The sequence below is a fragment of the Elgaria multicarinata genome, chromosome 13 (assembly GCF_023053635.1).
Source record: "Elgaria multicarinata webbii isolate HBS135686 ecotype San Diego chromosome 13, rElgMul1.1.pri, whole genome shotgun sequence".
In the NCBI taxonomy this organism is placed as follows: Eukaryota; Metazoa; Chordata; class Lepidosauria; order Squamata; family Anguidae; genus Elgaria; species Elgaria multicarinata.
In genome coordinates this window covers 28,845,808-28,860,489 of record NC_086183.1, presented here as the reverse complement: position 1 = coordinate 28,860,489, position 14,682 = coordinate 28,845,808, and the positions used below count along the sequence as shown (strand labels likewise).

Here is a 14,682-nt window from a genome sequence, read left to right as displayed (position 1 = left end):
GGATAGAAGGTGAGATAGAAAAGTAAGAACAATAAAAGTCCCAGAGAGGGTAGCCTCCTCTCTGGGTGGTTGATTGTAGCTTCACAGGAGCATTTGTCTCATTTATTTGCCACTGTGCAGAGGTGGCATTTTTTCCCCATGGAGCATTCGTGCGTCCTGACGCTGACTGGTAATAACTGCTATACTTCCAAATCTATTCATATGGTTCAGATATTTGTGGCACTGCAACCACAGTAGCTCATTGGTAGGGCACACGCTTTGCAGTTTACACACAGAAGCTTTATGGTTCAATCCCCGGCCCTTCCAGTTAAATGGATCGGATGGCAGGACTGGGAGAGACCCCCTCTCCGTTTGGGATTCCGGACAGCCGCTGTTGTTCAAAGTAAATAATACTGGGCTCTTTGGGAAATCATAGAATCATAGAATAGCAGAGTTGGAAGGGGCCTACAAGGCCGTCGAGTCCAACCCCCTGCTCAATGCAGGAATCCACCCAGGCCGTTACTCGCTGGCAGAGCCCGTGGCTTGAATGTAGAAGATCCAGGATATTGAATCTAAGTCTTGTCGTTTTTTCTTGTACAACATCACTAGAATTCGACCGTTCCTATCGGTCTCTTCCGCCAAGACCCTTGTTCATGCTTTGGTTATTTCTCACCTGGATTATTGTAATCTTTTGTTGACTGGTCTTCCTTCTTCTCATTTGTCTCCACTGGTCTCCATTCATCATTCGGCGGCTAGGATTATTTTCTTGGCTCATCGTTTTGATCATGTCACCCTGCTTTTAAAATCCCTCCACTGGCTTCCTATCTCTTATAGAATCCAATACAAGCTGCTTCTTCTTACTTTTAAAGCCTGCCATGATCTGGCTTCTCCCTACCTTTCGTCCCTTATTTCACTTCATCGCCCTGCCTGTGCCCTCTGCTCCAATAACGCCATGTCTCTTACCTCCCCAAGAGTTTCCACATCTCTCACTCGTCTTCGCCCATTCTCGCTCTCTGCCCCCTGTGCCTGGAATTCTCTTCCAGTGCATTTGCGGACCACAACGTCAATTTCTGTTTTTAAATCTCATTTGAAAACATTTCTTTTCTTGAAAGCCTTTTAACCGTAGCGTGGTCATACTAGTCTGTATTTAGTTTTAATGTCCCTACCCCTATTGGTTTTTCCCCTCCCTCCCCTGTCTGTTACGGTGATTTTAGATCATAAGCCATAGGGCAGATTGTCTTGTCTTGTTTTATTCTGTACAGCGTCATGAAAATTGATGGCACTTTATAAATATTAATAAAAATATTGGTGGCTCTGATGAAATTGAATCAGTTGTCCACGTTTTACTCTGTTGTTATTATACAAAGATTAGAGAGAAATTATTACTTGACACCAGTTTAGAAATTAATGCACTTCTTCAGTGCTTCAGGGCCACAGAGGACAGAGACACAATCAAGGCTTTTGCAAAATTCTTTTTGAATGCTATGAGAATAAGGTCACTCCAGAATTGATTCTGATGCATACTTTTCAAATCTGTATGTAATTTTGCCCTACTCTTTTGTATGTGTAAAATCTGGTTGGTGACCATAATAAAGTTGATGATGATATTGGTGGCTCCGATGTCAGTGAAGTTGTGAATCTGCTCCAGGTTTCATGGAAGAACTGCTCAGTTTGCAAGCATCTTGGGGACCTCCTTCAGAATTCTGGCTAAAATGGCTCGGTCCAGGTTATTTGAAAGACCATATTCTCCCTTATGAGCCTGCCCGTGCTTTAAGATCTTCTGGAGAAGCCCTTCTTTCAGTCCCACCATCTTCACAAGCGCGCTTGGGAACATGGGAGAGGGCCTTCTCAGTGGCTGCTCTGGTGCTCTGGAACTCTCTTCCTGGGGAAGCTAGGCTGGCTCCCTCCTTGATGGGCTTTCGGAAGCAGGCTAAAACTTTTTTGTTCCAGCAGGCCTTTGGAGAATAATCTGGCCCTCCATCTATGTTAATGTCTTATAATTTTGTTGTGTATTTTAAACGTTTATGTTCCCCTCCCCCCAATGTATGTTTTAAACGTTGTAAGGCCGCCTTGAGGCCCAGCATTGGGCAAAAGGCAGGATACAAATAATAATAATAATAATAATAATAATAATAATAATAATAATAATAATAATACCCAGAGCGGATTCACCGCCCCACTGACATTGGAGCCACCAGCCTCCATTGGGAAGCTCCTAGATTCAGTCTCTCACTTCTCCAGATTGGGCTAGAAAATAATCTTGCCAGAAACCCTGAAGATCTGGTCAGTGTTGACAATACTGAGCTAAGTGGACTAAGCTTCAGACCCAGTATAAGGCTGCTAACTCTGGCCCTAAATAGACAAGCAGCCTGGCTTGGTATATGACCGCTTCCTAAAGTTCGCTGAATAATTCATCTGAAACAATTGCTGCTGTCTGATTCATAATCTGGAAAGCTGTTCCAAAGCACACCCCATTCATGAAAAACCATGCATTGCAACAGTCAGGAACATCTGACTAATCATAACATTCAAAACAACCTCAATGAAAAACTGGGCTGAAACTAACAGCATGAAATTCAACAGGGCCAAAAGCAATGTTTTGTATTTTCAGCCAGCAACAACAACCAAGCAATCAAATGCACAAGGATAGGGCGGGGGATTCCTGGGTTAGCAGCAGAGCATGGGAGAAGGATCGTGGGATTGCAGTCGCTCGCAAGCGAATAGGAGCCAGCGCTGTGATGCAGCAGCCAAAACAGCTAATGCAATTTTTAGGCCTTGGTTTGCAAGCCGTTAGAAGTAATAGTTATTATTATTATTATTTATTTATATAGCACCATCAATGTACATGGTTCAACTTTATTCTGCATGTGTCAGCACTGGTAGTTCACGCTGCACCTTTAGAGTTCTGACTGAAACTCAGAGCATATTCACAGCCCCACTGACATCAGAGCCACCAGCTGCCACTGGATGAACGGTTCTGGCTCCACCAGCTTTACACACCCACTCAAGCCTGCCCAGGGAGCCTGTCAATGTGTGAAATCAAAGGTTACTTGCTATTCGTGAACACGGATATGACTAAGCGATCAAGTGACCAAACCAATATCTCTATTTCATGGTAGTTCCCAATCCATGGTTGCCATTCATTTAATCATTTCCCTGACTTTGAAGTCTCTGGCTAGGGCGTGCTGGGCATTGTAGTCCAACACCCCTGGAGGAGGCCAGGTTGAAAAGATTGGCTTAGGTGTACCTTTTTCAGAGGGGCTACAGAAATTCCCCCACCTCCCTGCAGGAAAAAAGTAACAGGGGGACTTGCAGAGAATTATCCTTTCTAAAGATTTTTTTTTTTTTTTTTTTAACCAAGCGGGTTCACGCTTGAACTCCTGGCCTGTTGGGGTTTCACCCACATCATTCCTATTGAGACATTCTTCATTGTTTTCGGCAACTTGCAAGCTGGAGAACCGCGGGTGAGTCAGGGAGGAGGATTTCTCGAGCGTAACTGCGGGAAATGGATGGCATGAGTCACATAACAGCTTACGTAGGGAAGCAAGAACTGAACCTACAAATCCCTCCCTGAGCCAATACTCTTACTTGGGACGCCACTGTCTTACTTTGCTGGCCCTGCTGCTGGGCCTTTCGCAGCGGCCGGATAGGCAGAAATTCAGCGGGCGGAAAAGCCAACTTTGTCCAGCCGCGGTGGCAAGCAGGCCCTTGGTTTTACCCCACTGAAGGAAGGCAGGCGGACAGGCAGGCAGAGAGAGGATGAAGAAAGATGGAACAAGGGCGGAATGTTGCGTCATGATTTTTAATAAATAAATAAATAATTTGCAGATTCAGGATTGCCAGTTGTATATACCAGCTCTGCTCCTTTATCTTTAACATCAGCTTTGCACGAAGAAATTGAGCAGATAAAATATTGCTCAGGGATGGAGGTAAAGTGACGAAGAAAGCGTTGCCTGCCCAATTTCTTTGTATCAGGCTGCCATTAAGAGCACAGGAGCAGGGCTGGGGGGGGAAAAGGTGGCAACCTTAGTCAGATCTCTGGATAATGATGTGGCAGCTTATGGTGTGACCTGTTCTTCCTCGAAAGAGCTTATAAGATCTTTGGTTCCCAACTGATTTTCAAGTACTAGCTTGGCCCAGACGTGGTTAGCTTCAAAGGCTGATATCTGTGTTTTGTCCTGCAGCAATCGAGATTTTAGAGAGATAAAAGCCAAAAGAGCAGTGGGAACTATTGTTCCAAGCCTTGAGCAAACATTATCTGTGAATTTTCAGTTTAAATTTCTTCCATGTCATGAGGTCTAGAAACTTGGAATTAGAAAGAAGAAGAAAGCAAGGTGATCCGGTATCAATTTTTAATATTTTTAAAAAGATTTCTAACTAATGCTATCTATCCTAATTCAAGGCAGACAACAGAATGGAAAGAATTATATATATACACATATATATCAGTAGTCCTTCCTGTCTGTCCCTGATTGCATGGTTTTATCCTGGTTGTGCTTTTTATACTGTGTTTTGTAATTGTGCTTTTAACCTGTTGGTTGTTTTATTGTGGTTTTAATTTTTGTGAACCGCCCAGAGAGCTTCGGCTATTGGGCGGTATAAAAATGTAATAAATAAATAAATAAAATAAATAAATATAAATAAATCACTAAATGCTAAACATATCTGGATTCTGTGTCAGTTTTTCTCTTTCCTTTCAGTTTTCCCTGTGCCGTTAGAAATGCATAGGAAATTATAGAACACATTATTGGAACATTTTATAGCAGCTTCTCCCAAGCTGGTGACTACTGGATGTCTGACTACAATCCCCACAATCCCCAACCACCAGGAGCCTGGATGTAGGATGATGGGAGTTGTAGTCCAAGACATCTGGAGGGTGCTGCTTTGGGGAAGACAGGTTTGTAAGATTGATGGAACAAAGTGGGAAAGCTTTTTCCTTGACTGTACCAGTTCAGGCTTCAAGACCTTACGATTCCGATTTACATGTTCTCAGAGAACACCCAAACAATGTTCATAGAAGACTGGGAGAGAGAAGGCTGAGCGCCCCCCCCCCCCCTTTTTGGGGGGTGGGAAAGATGCAGGGAGTATTTCCATCCTTCCAGTCAAGGATCATTCAGACATGGAACCTGCCACTCAGCCCCCCTCCCCGCTTTTGAAGTTTTAAGTGGTTCAGTCCCAGGAAAAGCTTTACCACTTGCTTCTGCTATTTGTACAGACTGTGGTTCTTGCAAACAGGGAAAGGAAGAAATGGACTTCCTTGCCAGGGTGCAGATCCATCACTGGAAACTCTGACCCAGCTTTCCCCAACTTGGCATCCCTCATATGTGTTGGACTACAACTCCTATCATTCCCAGCAATCCTGATCTAATCACCCCTCTCTCCTGCCACCCCACACCTGCTGTTTATTAAAGAAAACATAACCACGCAAGAGCTAAAGATGGGCGGAACGTCACGTCTATGGAGAAGAGCCATAGTTGAGTGGTAGAGCGCGTGCTTTGCAGGCAGAAGGTCCGAGGTTCAAGCTCCGGCATGTCCAGATAAGGCTGGGACGGCAGGGGAGGGGAGGGAAAATCCAGCCTGAAACCCTGGTCAGACGGTGCTGCCAGTCAGTGTTGGCAATACTGGGCTAAATAGACCTCAGGTTTGCTGCATCTCCAACTACTGACATTCCCTCTTGGACAGGATTTTTAAAAGCACAGGACTCCTGAATTTGCATGCTAATGGGATCTGAATCAATACTGCTATTAAAGTAGCCATGCTGTTGTTGCTTTTTCCATTATAAGAAAAGCAGCAGAGGGAGGGAGGCAATGGGTTGGGAAGTCACACGGCAAGGGGAGGGGCTTAGATTGCTCTCATTTGCATGTTCTCCTTTGCACTTACAAAAACTGGCCAGGCAAGCCCTCCGCCACGATCTCCAAGGAACAGGGACAATGAGAATAGGAGCAATTCCTACCATTGTTTCCACCCCCTAAACCCAAAGACCAGGTTTCCCAGCCGTCAGCTGTTTGGAAAGTCCCGTTCCATGATTCCACGGCCCCTGCCAGGAAGCGGCTGAGGGGGAAGAGCCTGCACAACTCTTGCTCAAAGGGGAAAAAAGGATTAGCAATCAATATACTCCAGGCTAGATACTAGGGCGGGGTTGCCAACTAACCATCTAAAAGGGCCTTGGGCTGCTCCTGTGCCGTTAACACCAGCTTGACATCAGAAATTATCAGGTGGGGCTTTTTCATTGCAAGGAGATAATCATTTCTTGCTATGTCTGAAAACAAAGCGACTGTTAGAGGCTTCATTTGCAGTCATGAAGCGTCACCAGTTTTTGATTTTGTTTTCTGTGCCTTTAACAGCACTGCCTGACATGCAGAAACAAAGCTTCCACATACACTTTTATCCAATACCTCACTACCAAATTTCTGTGATCCAGGCTGCTGTTAAAAGCAGAGGAGCAAGGACTAGGACGTAAACGTGGTGACCCTATCTGCAGCTGTGGTTATGGTGACACCTAGTGGAAATGGTTATGGTGACTAGTGGCTGATTTGAGCAATGGCTGCAGAAGTCAGCGGGCTTAATAGAAATTCTTTTATTTCCATTGTGCTCTGCCTGTAAGTACAAAGACATTGGGCTTCTTTAGATTAAGGGGAAATCGTGTTTCCTTACTGGGGCTTTTCTTCCTACTTCTCTTGCGCAATTGTAACGGGGTGCATTACACAGGTGGAGAGGGGTGACCACATGGTCTGTAACTGAAAACTTTCCCACCTCATAACCATACATGGAACAGCGCCCTCTAATGGGTGCTTTGTAGCACAACCTTGGCTGCACACAGTAGAAAATCCCATAATATTTCAGAAGAATCGGGATATCCAGGTTTTTTTTTTTGGTTTTTTTTAGAATGGCATTACTGGGGGAAGCTGGTTTTTAGGGACTGTTGGCTTCTGTATGTAACAATGATGTAGCAGAGCTGATTTCATCATACTGCAGAAAATAACAAGAATACGTACTCCTCCCTTGCTCATGAAGGTGAGGCTCTGGTCCAAATTAAAAAGACCAAACCCTAGAACGGTCACTCATCCCCAGTGAGCATCTGAACAGCAGACTGAAGAGGCAGGTCTGGCCACGGTCCCTTGCACGATGGCGAGATGGACTGTACTTCAAGTTAAATTATAATATTCCAAAATTTGCATCTAGCATATGCAATGTTTAGAGATTCTCTGAACATCATCTTTTTTTGGGGGGGGGGAAAGTACCCATTTAGACGTTTTGAGTTGGCAATGAGGATTTTATTGAGGGGTTGGTTTTTTTAAAGGGGAAGGCAAGAGGAGTGCTGGTGGAAAGCTGATTCCTCCTTGAGATCCACCACTGGCCAGCGAACTGCATCTTCGTTTTCCTGGGGTCTCCAGAAGTAGAGAGTAAAGAATCCCAGGCGAGCAGCTTCAGTCTGTGCAAAGACAAAGGCCGTTTATGGGTGAGAAGCAAACGTCCCCTTACAGAGCATCTAACAGTGAACCTCTTAGAGTTGCCAACGTTTTTACTGGCCCCTCTTGCTGTGCCTTTAATAGCCGCGATGTGCCCAGGCACAAGCCAAGAAACACTTTCTTCCATGCCATGGAGCACATCACCTACTTATTTTGACCAACGAAGCTCTTGTTAAAGGCACAAGAGCGAAACCACACTGTTTCCCTGCCCCGGTCAGTTGGCAACCACTGCTCTTGTGCCAACCACTAGCTGCAAGCCTTGTTTTCTGTCCCTGCTCCTGAGTCTTGGGCAGGATCTACGCTGCTGCTTTAAAATGGTTTATAACAGTGTGACAACTGTGGGGCCCAGGACACACTCCATACATAGTTTTTAAACCATTTTCAAAATGTCATCTTGCTTGGGGTAGATCTGGCCTTGGGCAGGTAAGCCTTTCCTGGCATTGAGATAAATGACAAGCATGCTTTAGGGCACAATGCTAGGCATATTTAGACAGAAAAATGTCCTATAACTCCCAGCATGCCCCAGCCAGCCATACTGGGAGTTGTGGGCCATTTTTTTCTGTCTAAACATACCTAGCATTGAGTCCCAACTTTCTTAATTTTTACAAGAGAGCCTGCTGTCCAGTGTACAGGAGGAAGACCTGTTAAATGTTTGGCACGTATACAAAAAATAGCTGACATGCAATGGTATTTTGAATATGACAGTGAGCTGTTTATTTCATTGATTTATTCTTTATTACCTGTTCATCCCCTGCTTCCTCTTACATGGGAATAAATTACGCAACCTCCACTTAATTTATCCTCACAACAACCCACAAGTTAGATTAGGATGAAAGTAAGAGAGTAGCCCAGGATCAGCCCAGGACTGAGTACAGATTAGTTCCTTGGTTCACGTCCAACCCTCTGACCATTATACCCTACGGTCTCAGTTATGGAATTTCACATGCAAGCCTGCCATGATCAAAGAAATCAAGAGTAGTTAACAGGTGCAACACACTCAGATTTTGAACCGTTGGGTGAACTCTCACATTTGCAATCTGAGTCGGTGAATTGTGAATATTTATGGACATTCCGTGGCAACTCCAACCTCAGCCCTGCTTCCCAGGAGAATCTCCCTCCTACCATCCCTCGTCCTCATGTACTTACTAGAAACCTGGAGCCGTGCCAAGGCGTCTGTCCAACGTTGACCTGAGCGATTCCCTTGCAGGGTGACTAAGTAGTACTCTCCGTTGTCCGAGGGCTGCAGGCGTTGGATGACTAAGGCGCAGTCGTTCCCCAAACTTTCGCGGCCTGTGGCGCCCCCTCCTCTTTGGACCACTCTTCCATACTCAACTTGGATGATCATTTGACTTTTGTTAAATTTATTACCCCGGAACCAAAAGCAGATAGTGGGATGCTCTATATCCCGCACGGAAAGGGTGACCGTTTGCCCCACAGGGGGGTTCGGGGGGACGGGGACGATGTGGACGGCTTCAGCCGGGTGGAGGCAGGAGGCCAAGGACAAGACTGCAAGAGAAGAACCAGGTGGAGTTGATAGGAACAAAGTTTGGGGGGTGATTCCTCTTTCAATTCATGTGATATCCACGCTTCCTTCCTGCACCCTTAAGCTTGACAATTGACAAGCATGTGATCACCCTGTCCTGTTCCTGAGCTGCCCAGAGAACTTTCTATTCTGGGGAGGCATCTGCAAGTCATAAACTAACAGCTGGATCTGTGGGAATTGACAGGGGAACCTTTTCACAAGATGCATACAATCCTTCTACCCACCCCTCAGGGATGGTGTTATTGGTTTTCCTGCTTGTCACAGAGAGGGTTGGGCTAGATGACCCTTGTGGTCCCTTCCAACTCCACAATTCTATGATTCTATCTCCCTCCTTGTCCCTGCAGATCAAGCTGCTAAAGGCACAGGAGCAGGGGCCAGTTTAAATGTTGGCAACCCCATTCCCTTCCTACTCCCTGCGCAAATGAACATTTGTTTGCTGGTTTTGTTTAATTAATTCCATTTTCAGGATTCTCAGGAATTACGTGGGGGTTGACTGCAGGGAGTGGTGGGCTAGAATTGTAGATATCCTCAAATCACATGCACACACCCCCACACATCGAAGATTTATGGGCTTCTCCATATTCAGCAAAAATCCCGCAGCCTTACCAGGGCTTTGTCTTCTGAGCCATTGCAGGTTTAACGACTGGCAAAATACACATGCTCCCCCCTCTTGATTTTGCCAGTTCTTTCCCAGATGTTTTTATTCTACTGCCAGCAGATGGTGCTGTTTTATAGTGCCGTTTTATAAAATGACAGATTCCTACTTCGAAACAGCGGAAGGCTGACGACGCCATGAAAGTGACCCGTCAAAGTCCGGGAGTGACCAGTCCCAAGTGTGCACTAAATCACTCTTGTGGAGAAGCTCTGAGTCCCCGAGTTTTCCCCAAGGAGGATCACATACCCTGCCTTCAAGGCAGGGTATGTGATCCTCCTCTTCTTCATTTTATCCCCACAACAACCTTGCAAGGTAGGATAGGCTGGGGGCCAGTGACTTACCCAAAGTCACCCAGAGACCTTCATGGCCCAGTGAGGACAAAAACCCAGAGCTCCCGAGTTCCAGTCCAGCACTGTGACCACTACACCATGCTGGCTCTCCTAGCACTCACCAGGCTTTGTGTAGCTACATAAGATTTTTGTAGAAAAGGCAATTTAGGCTGGCACTACTTTTCTCGGGGTGAGTTGAGAAAAGCTGCTGAAATTCCCTCGCTTTCATTGGCCTCTACCCCGTTCCCACATCTCACCTGCAAGGACAGCTAATCCAGTCTGCGGCATCGTGGGATGGAGGGTGTGCCAGAAAGAACGCTCCAGGGTCTACGTAGCGTCGTCTTTGGAGCTAGGGTGTCCTGCCTCAGCCTTATGTATTGAGCAGGGGGGTAGGAGGATTTTCATAGACAAGAGGGGGCATTACCCAAGTAGGCCGAGGAGGAAGTAGTGAAAGAGAGCACAGGAATGGAACATTTAGCAAGAGCGAGAGAACAACGGCACCTTCTGTCCTTGGAGAGGAATCTATGTGTCAAGAGCATGAAGAAATGTTGGCGTTTATCCAAACACCTGATCTGCCTGTTCCAAGGAGGAATCCACTTCTGTTCTGTATTTTCTCCACAACAGAGCTCGGAGGTATAGGGGGGATCTACACTGCTTACTGAAGGCGCTTGCGAGCGCCTGCAGTGCACCCCCAAAGCGATTGTGTAGATCCTGGAAGAGGTGGAGGAGGCGGTGGCTGGGGAATCTGGCCACGTCCTTGCCGCTGCCGCCGCCCACCTCCCCACCGGCCTCCTGCTGCTGGCGAAAGAGCCACCCGGGTCGGAGAGCTTCTTCCGAGTGAATCTCTTTCGCCGGCAGTAGGAGGCCGGCAGGGAGGTGGGCAGTGACGCGGCCGGATTCCCCAGCCTCCTCCTCCTCCTCTTCCGGGATCTACAAAATCGCTTTGGGGGCGCACTGCAGGCGCTCACAAGAGCCTTCAGTACGCAGTGTAGATCCGCTCTATATAGTGTGAAGTTTAAAGCGCTTGCATTTCCTATTTTTGAATATGATTTTTTTTTAATCCTTATCCACAAATTTTGAATTCCGACGGGCAAAATTAAAATAAACTATGCTAGTATGAAACTTCACAAATATTTCTTCTAGGTCTAAAAATCAGTTTAAAAGTCCTGAAGAGAGTTTGTTCAGGGAGCGCTTGTGCAAAAGGGGAAAAGCTGCCCCCTGCTGAACGTCCCCGTTGTGTGCTACTTTGGAAAGAACAGCAGCCCCTCTCCTTCTTGGGGTGGCATAACTGCAACTTTCCTCCTTCCCTGGCATTTATGAGCACATATTTCCAGGAGGTCAGTGAATCATTCAAAGGTTTCTCCTTCTGATGGTGGTTTTTTTGTGATCCCTGGGGCTGAACGTTTTAAGGCAGGAGGAGGGCGGGGCAGTGGTGAGCAGAAGGAAGGTAAATATTGACAACCCCCGAGGAAGCGTTTGAGTCACACAGTGCAAAGGACCAGGGGTTTCCCCTGCGTTGGTTCAGTTCAAAAGGACTCTGTTCCAGTACAAGGAAATGAAGAGATGGCCCAGAGAACTTCAGCCTGACCTCTCCCTCCCTGCTGGCCCAGTGTAGCAGCTGCACTAAGGGTTGCCATGTTGCTTATCAACCCCTGCTCTTGTGCCCAAAAATAGCAGCTTGATCTGAAGAAACCGGCAGCTGAAGCTTGTCAGGTCATGGTGGGAGAAACATTGCCACCTGTCAATCTCTGCATGAAAGCAGTGAACAGTACATGAGTGCAACAGCACCCTCCTGCCCATGTTCCCCAGCAACTGTCTCTCATACTGGGGGAGGCATAAAACCATCAGGACTAGTAGCCATTGATAGCCTTCTTTGTCCTGCTCTGATAATGCCGCTCCGAGACTGAGGCTGTTTTAAACGGCCCTGGTCAGCTTCGTGCTGCTAGTTGATAGAAGATCCGAGAAGAACGCAGGCGGGGGCAACCTGCCATTAGAGCTGGAAAACAAACGTCTAGGACAAAAGAACAGCGTCATTCAAAAAACCATGCCGGGGTCGGAAGTCTAGAAGGAGATTCAGGTCCAAAGAATAACAGGGAGCAGGTTAATCCGGGTCGTAAATCAAGATCACCAAGAGGTGGCAGGAGAGATTCCGGAATCTCTGGGCTAACGGAAGCGAAGGTTCACTCCAACCCTGAGTACAATGGTCACCTCTCCCATCCCAAGCAAGGATTGTGTATGTGTGTGTGTGTGAGAGAGAGGGGGGGGCTTTCTACACCAGCTGTTTTTCCAGGGGTCATCCCAGGATCCCTGTGTGTCCAAATGGGGATCAGGGAGGTATGAACCCTCCATTTACCCGGGATAACTGAGACCTCTTTTTTTTTTTTACATGCAGCCCTTGGATGATCCCAAGGACTGTGGGCCTCCCGTCCTGGCTTCTTCCCTCTTCCCTGCGAGTAGCAGGGGTCATCAGGAGTCCAGGGCCCTCGGGGGTGAGGAGCTGGGTCGGGGCTTTTCGATTTTGCTTTCCTTACCTTTTAATTTTTGCTGGAGCGCAAGTGTGCTCCAGCTCTAGCCCTTTAAAAGAAAAAAAGGTGGCTGTAATGGGCATGACCGTTTAGACTGAGGGCAATGATCGCGGAAGCAGGTAAGTCTGGGATCGCCCCCTCTCCCTCCGTCTACACCCATAGGTGTACAAAGGGCCAGAGAGAGAGAGAGAGAGAGAGAGAGAGAGGAAGACCTGAAAACTCCCCCAGAAAATCCTGGCTAGCAATCCTAGCTTCAAGACAGGGTCCACCTGCACCCATCAGTTCCACGGAGGGTAGCAGGCAAACTGGCTACTGGTTTTCAGAACCTGAGAACATCTACATTAGATCATTGAAATGCTCTCTAGGCAGGGCTGCCTTTGATAAGTCTTCCAGCATTAAAATTGATCCAGAGGGGGGATTTGAACTGGACTGTATCAGCTTCACTGGCCTCCAGGCCCAATTCACCCTCCAAGACATTGGCTGTATGGGTAGTAGTGTTGTTTGCAAGGCAAATCAGGTGTTCAGACAAACATCTAGGTGGGTGATATAGGCAGGGCGGGTCTCCCCACCGCACCCCCATCATATATACATACCGTTGTTCCCTGCAAAGTTGTGTGTGTGAGAGACAATATCAGGGTTTTCCATTGGAGTGGGCAAAAAGATGGATGACAGTTTAAGCATAAGAACATCAGAAGTGCCCTGATGCTGGATCAGACCAAGGGTCCATCTAGTCCAGCACTCTGTTCCCACAGTGGCAAACCAGCCATCGGCCAGGGATGAACAAGCAGGACATGGTGCAACAGCACCCTCCCACCCATGTTCCCCAGCAACTGGTGCACACAGGCTTATTGCCTCGAATACTGGAGATAGCGCACAACCCTCAGGGCTAGTAGCCATGGATAGCCTTCGCCTCCAGGAATTGATCCAACCCCCTTTTGAAGCCATCCAGATTGGTGGCCATCGCCACATCTTGTGGTAGTGACTTCCATAATTTAACCATGTGCTGTGTGAAGAAGTCCTTCCTTTTATTTGTCCTGGATCTCCCACCCATCAGCATCATGGGATGAGCCCACTGGGTTCTAGTATTTTGAGAGAGGGAGAAAAATGTCTCCCTGTCCACATTCTCCACGCCGTGCATCATTTTGTACACCTCCATCATGTCTCCCCTTAGCCGCCTTTTTTCCAAGCTAAACAATCCCAGCTGATGTAACCTTCCCTCGTAGGGGAGATGCTCTAGCCCCTTCATCATTTTAGTTGCCCTTTTCTGCACTTTTCCCAGCTCTATAATATCCTTTTTTAGATGTGGTGACCAGAACTGCATACAGTATTCTAAGCGTGGTTGCACTTAGCAGTGGAGGCTGGTGGCTCTGACATCAGTGGGGTGCTAACTCCTTTAGAGTTCTGATTGGGTCTGACTGAAACCCAGAGTGGATTTACCACCCCACTGGCATTGGCGCCACCAGCCTCCAGTTATTTTAGGTGTGTGCGTGTGCGTGTGTGGTCGATCTTTTTGCCTGGTCTTGCAGGGCTGCTGCTATGCTCAAAAAAGATGGAGAAACCCAAGGGAGGGTTTCACTGAGCTGCCATCTGCAAGCAAATCAGGCATGCCAATGAGCGACGTCTGTCCTTTGCCCTATTGGGAAATGGCTGGTTGGTTTCCGAGAATGGACCGTTCCCCCCACCCCTCTCACCCCACTCTTCATTCCAGTATGTTCTCCAACCCTCTTTCCTGTACTGATTACTGGGGCAACGGGCGCCTTGCCAGGGGAAATCCTCTCGCTTTGCATGGGATATAAAAACAGGAAAGGGGAGCATTAGCCCCAAACGACAGGCACTGCAGAGCTGTCATGCTGACCTCTGGTGTCCCCCATCCCACTATGCAGTGGACCAGACTAGTTCTAGCAGGTGAGATGTGTGTGGGGGAGGCAAAGGGCTGTGGCTACTAGGCCAGCTGGTCAGATGCCAAAGTGTCCAGAGCGTGTGGGCCTTTAAAATTTGTAGAGGGAGGGAAATTTGGCAGGGGCAACTTTTCTCCCCCGCTTTGTGACAAAATTTCCAAAATTCCCTGTTGCTCCGCTGCGTTGATGCCTGCTTTTTTAGTTGCTAGATTGATGCTCTTTATGGGGTTATACACAGTTAATAATGCTGTGTATACTTATTATGTAACAACCATCAAAGCGTA

General features: G+C 47.2%; 1 protein-coding gene across 1 annotated transcript; it reads right to left on the bottom strand.

Moving 5' to 3' along the window:
- Positions 1 to 7,327: 7,327 nt before the first annotated feature.
- LOC134408255 (carcinoembryonic antigen-related cell adhesion molecule 16-like) lies at positions 7,328 to 10,341 on the bottom strand. Its single transcript, XM_063140460.1, has 3 exons — positions 10,233 to 10,341; positions 8,595 to 8,954; positions 7,328 to 7,411 (listed from the first exon to the last, which is right to left on the bottom strand). The coding sequence occupies exons 1-3, from the start codon at positions 10,261 to 10,263 to the stop codon at positions 7,407 to 7,409; spliced, it is 396 nt and encodes a 131-aa protein (XP_062996530.1). The 5' UTR covers positions 10,264 to 10,341; the 3' UTR covers positions 7,328 to 7,406.
- Between the last annotated feature and the right edge of the window lie 4,341 nt (positions 10,342 to 14,682).

Bases quoted from the DNA above. Each gene is read 5' to 3' on its own strand.
- LOC134408255 (XM_063140460.1), bottom strand. From the start codon at position 10,263: ATGCCGCAGACTGGATTAGCTGTCCTTGCAG. The intron at 8,955-10,232 runs GTGAGATGTGGG...CTTCTCTTGCAG, and splicing joins TGGATTAGCTGTCCTTGCAG to TCTTGTCCTTGGCCTCCTGC.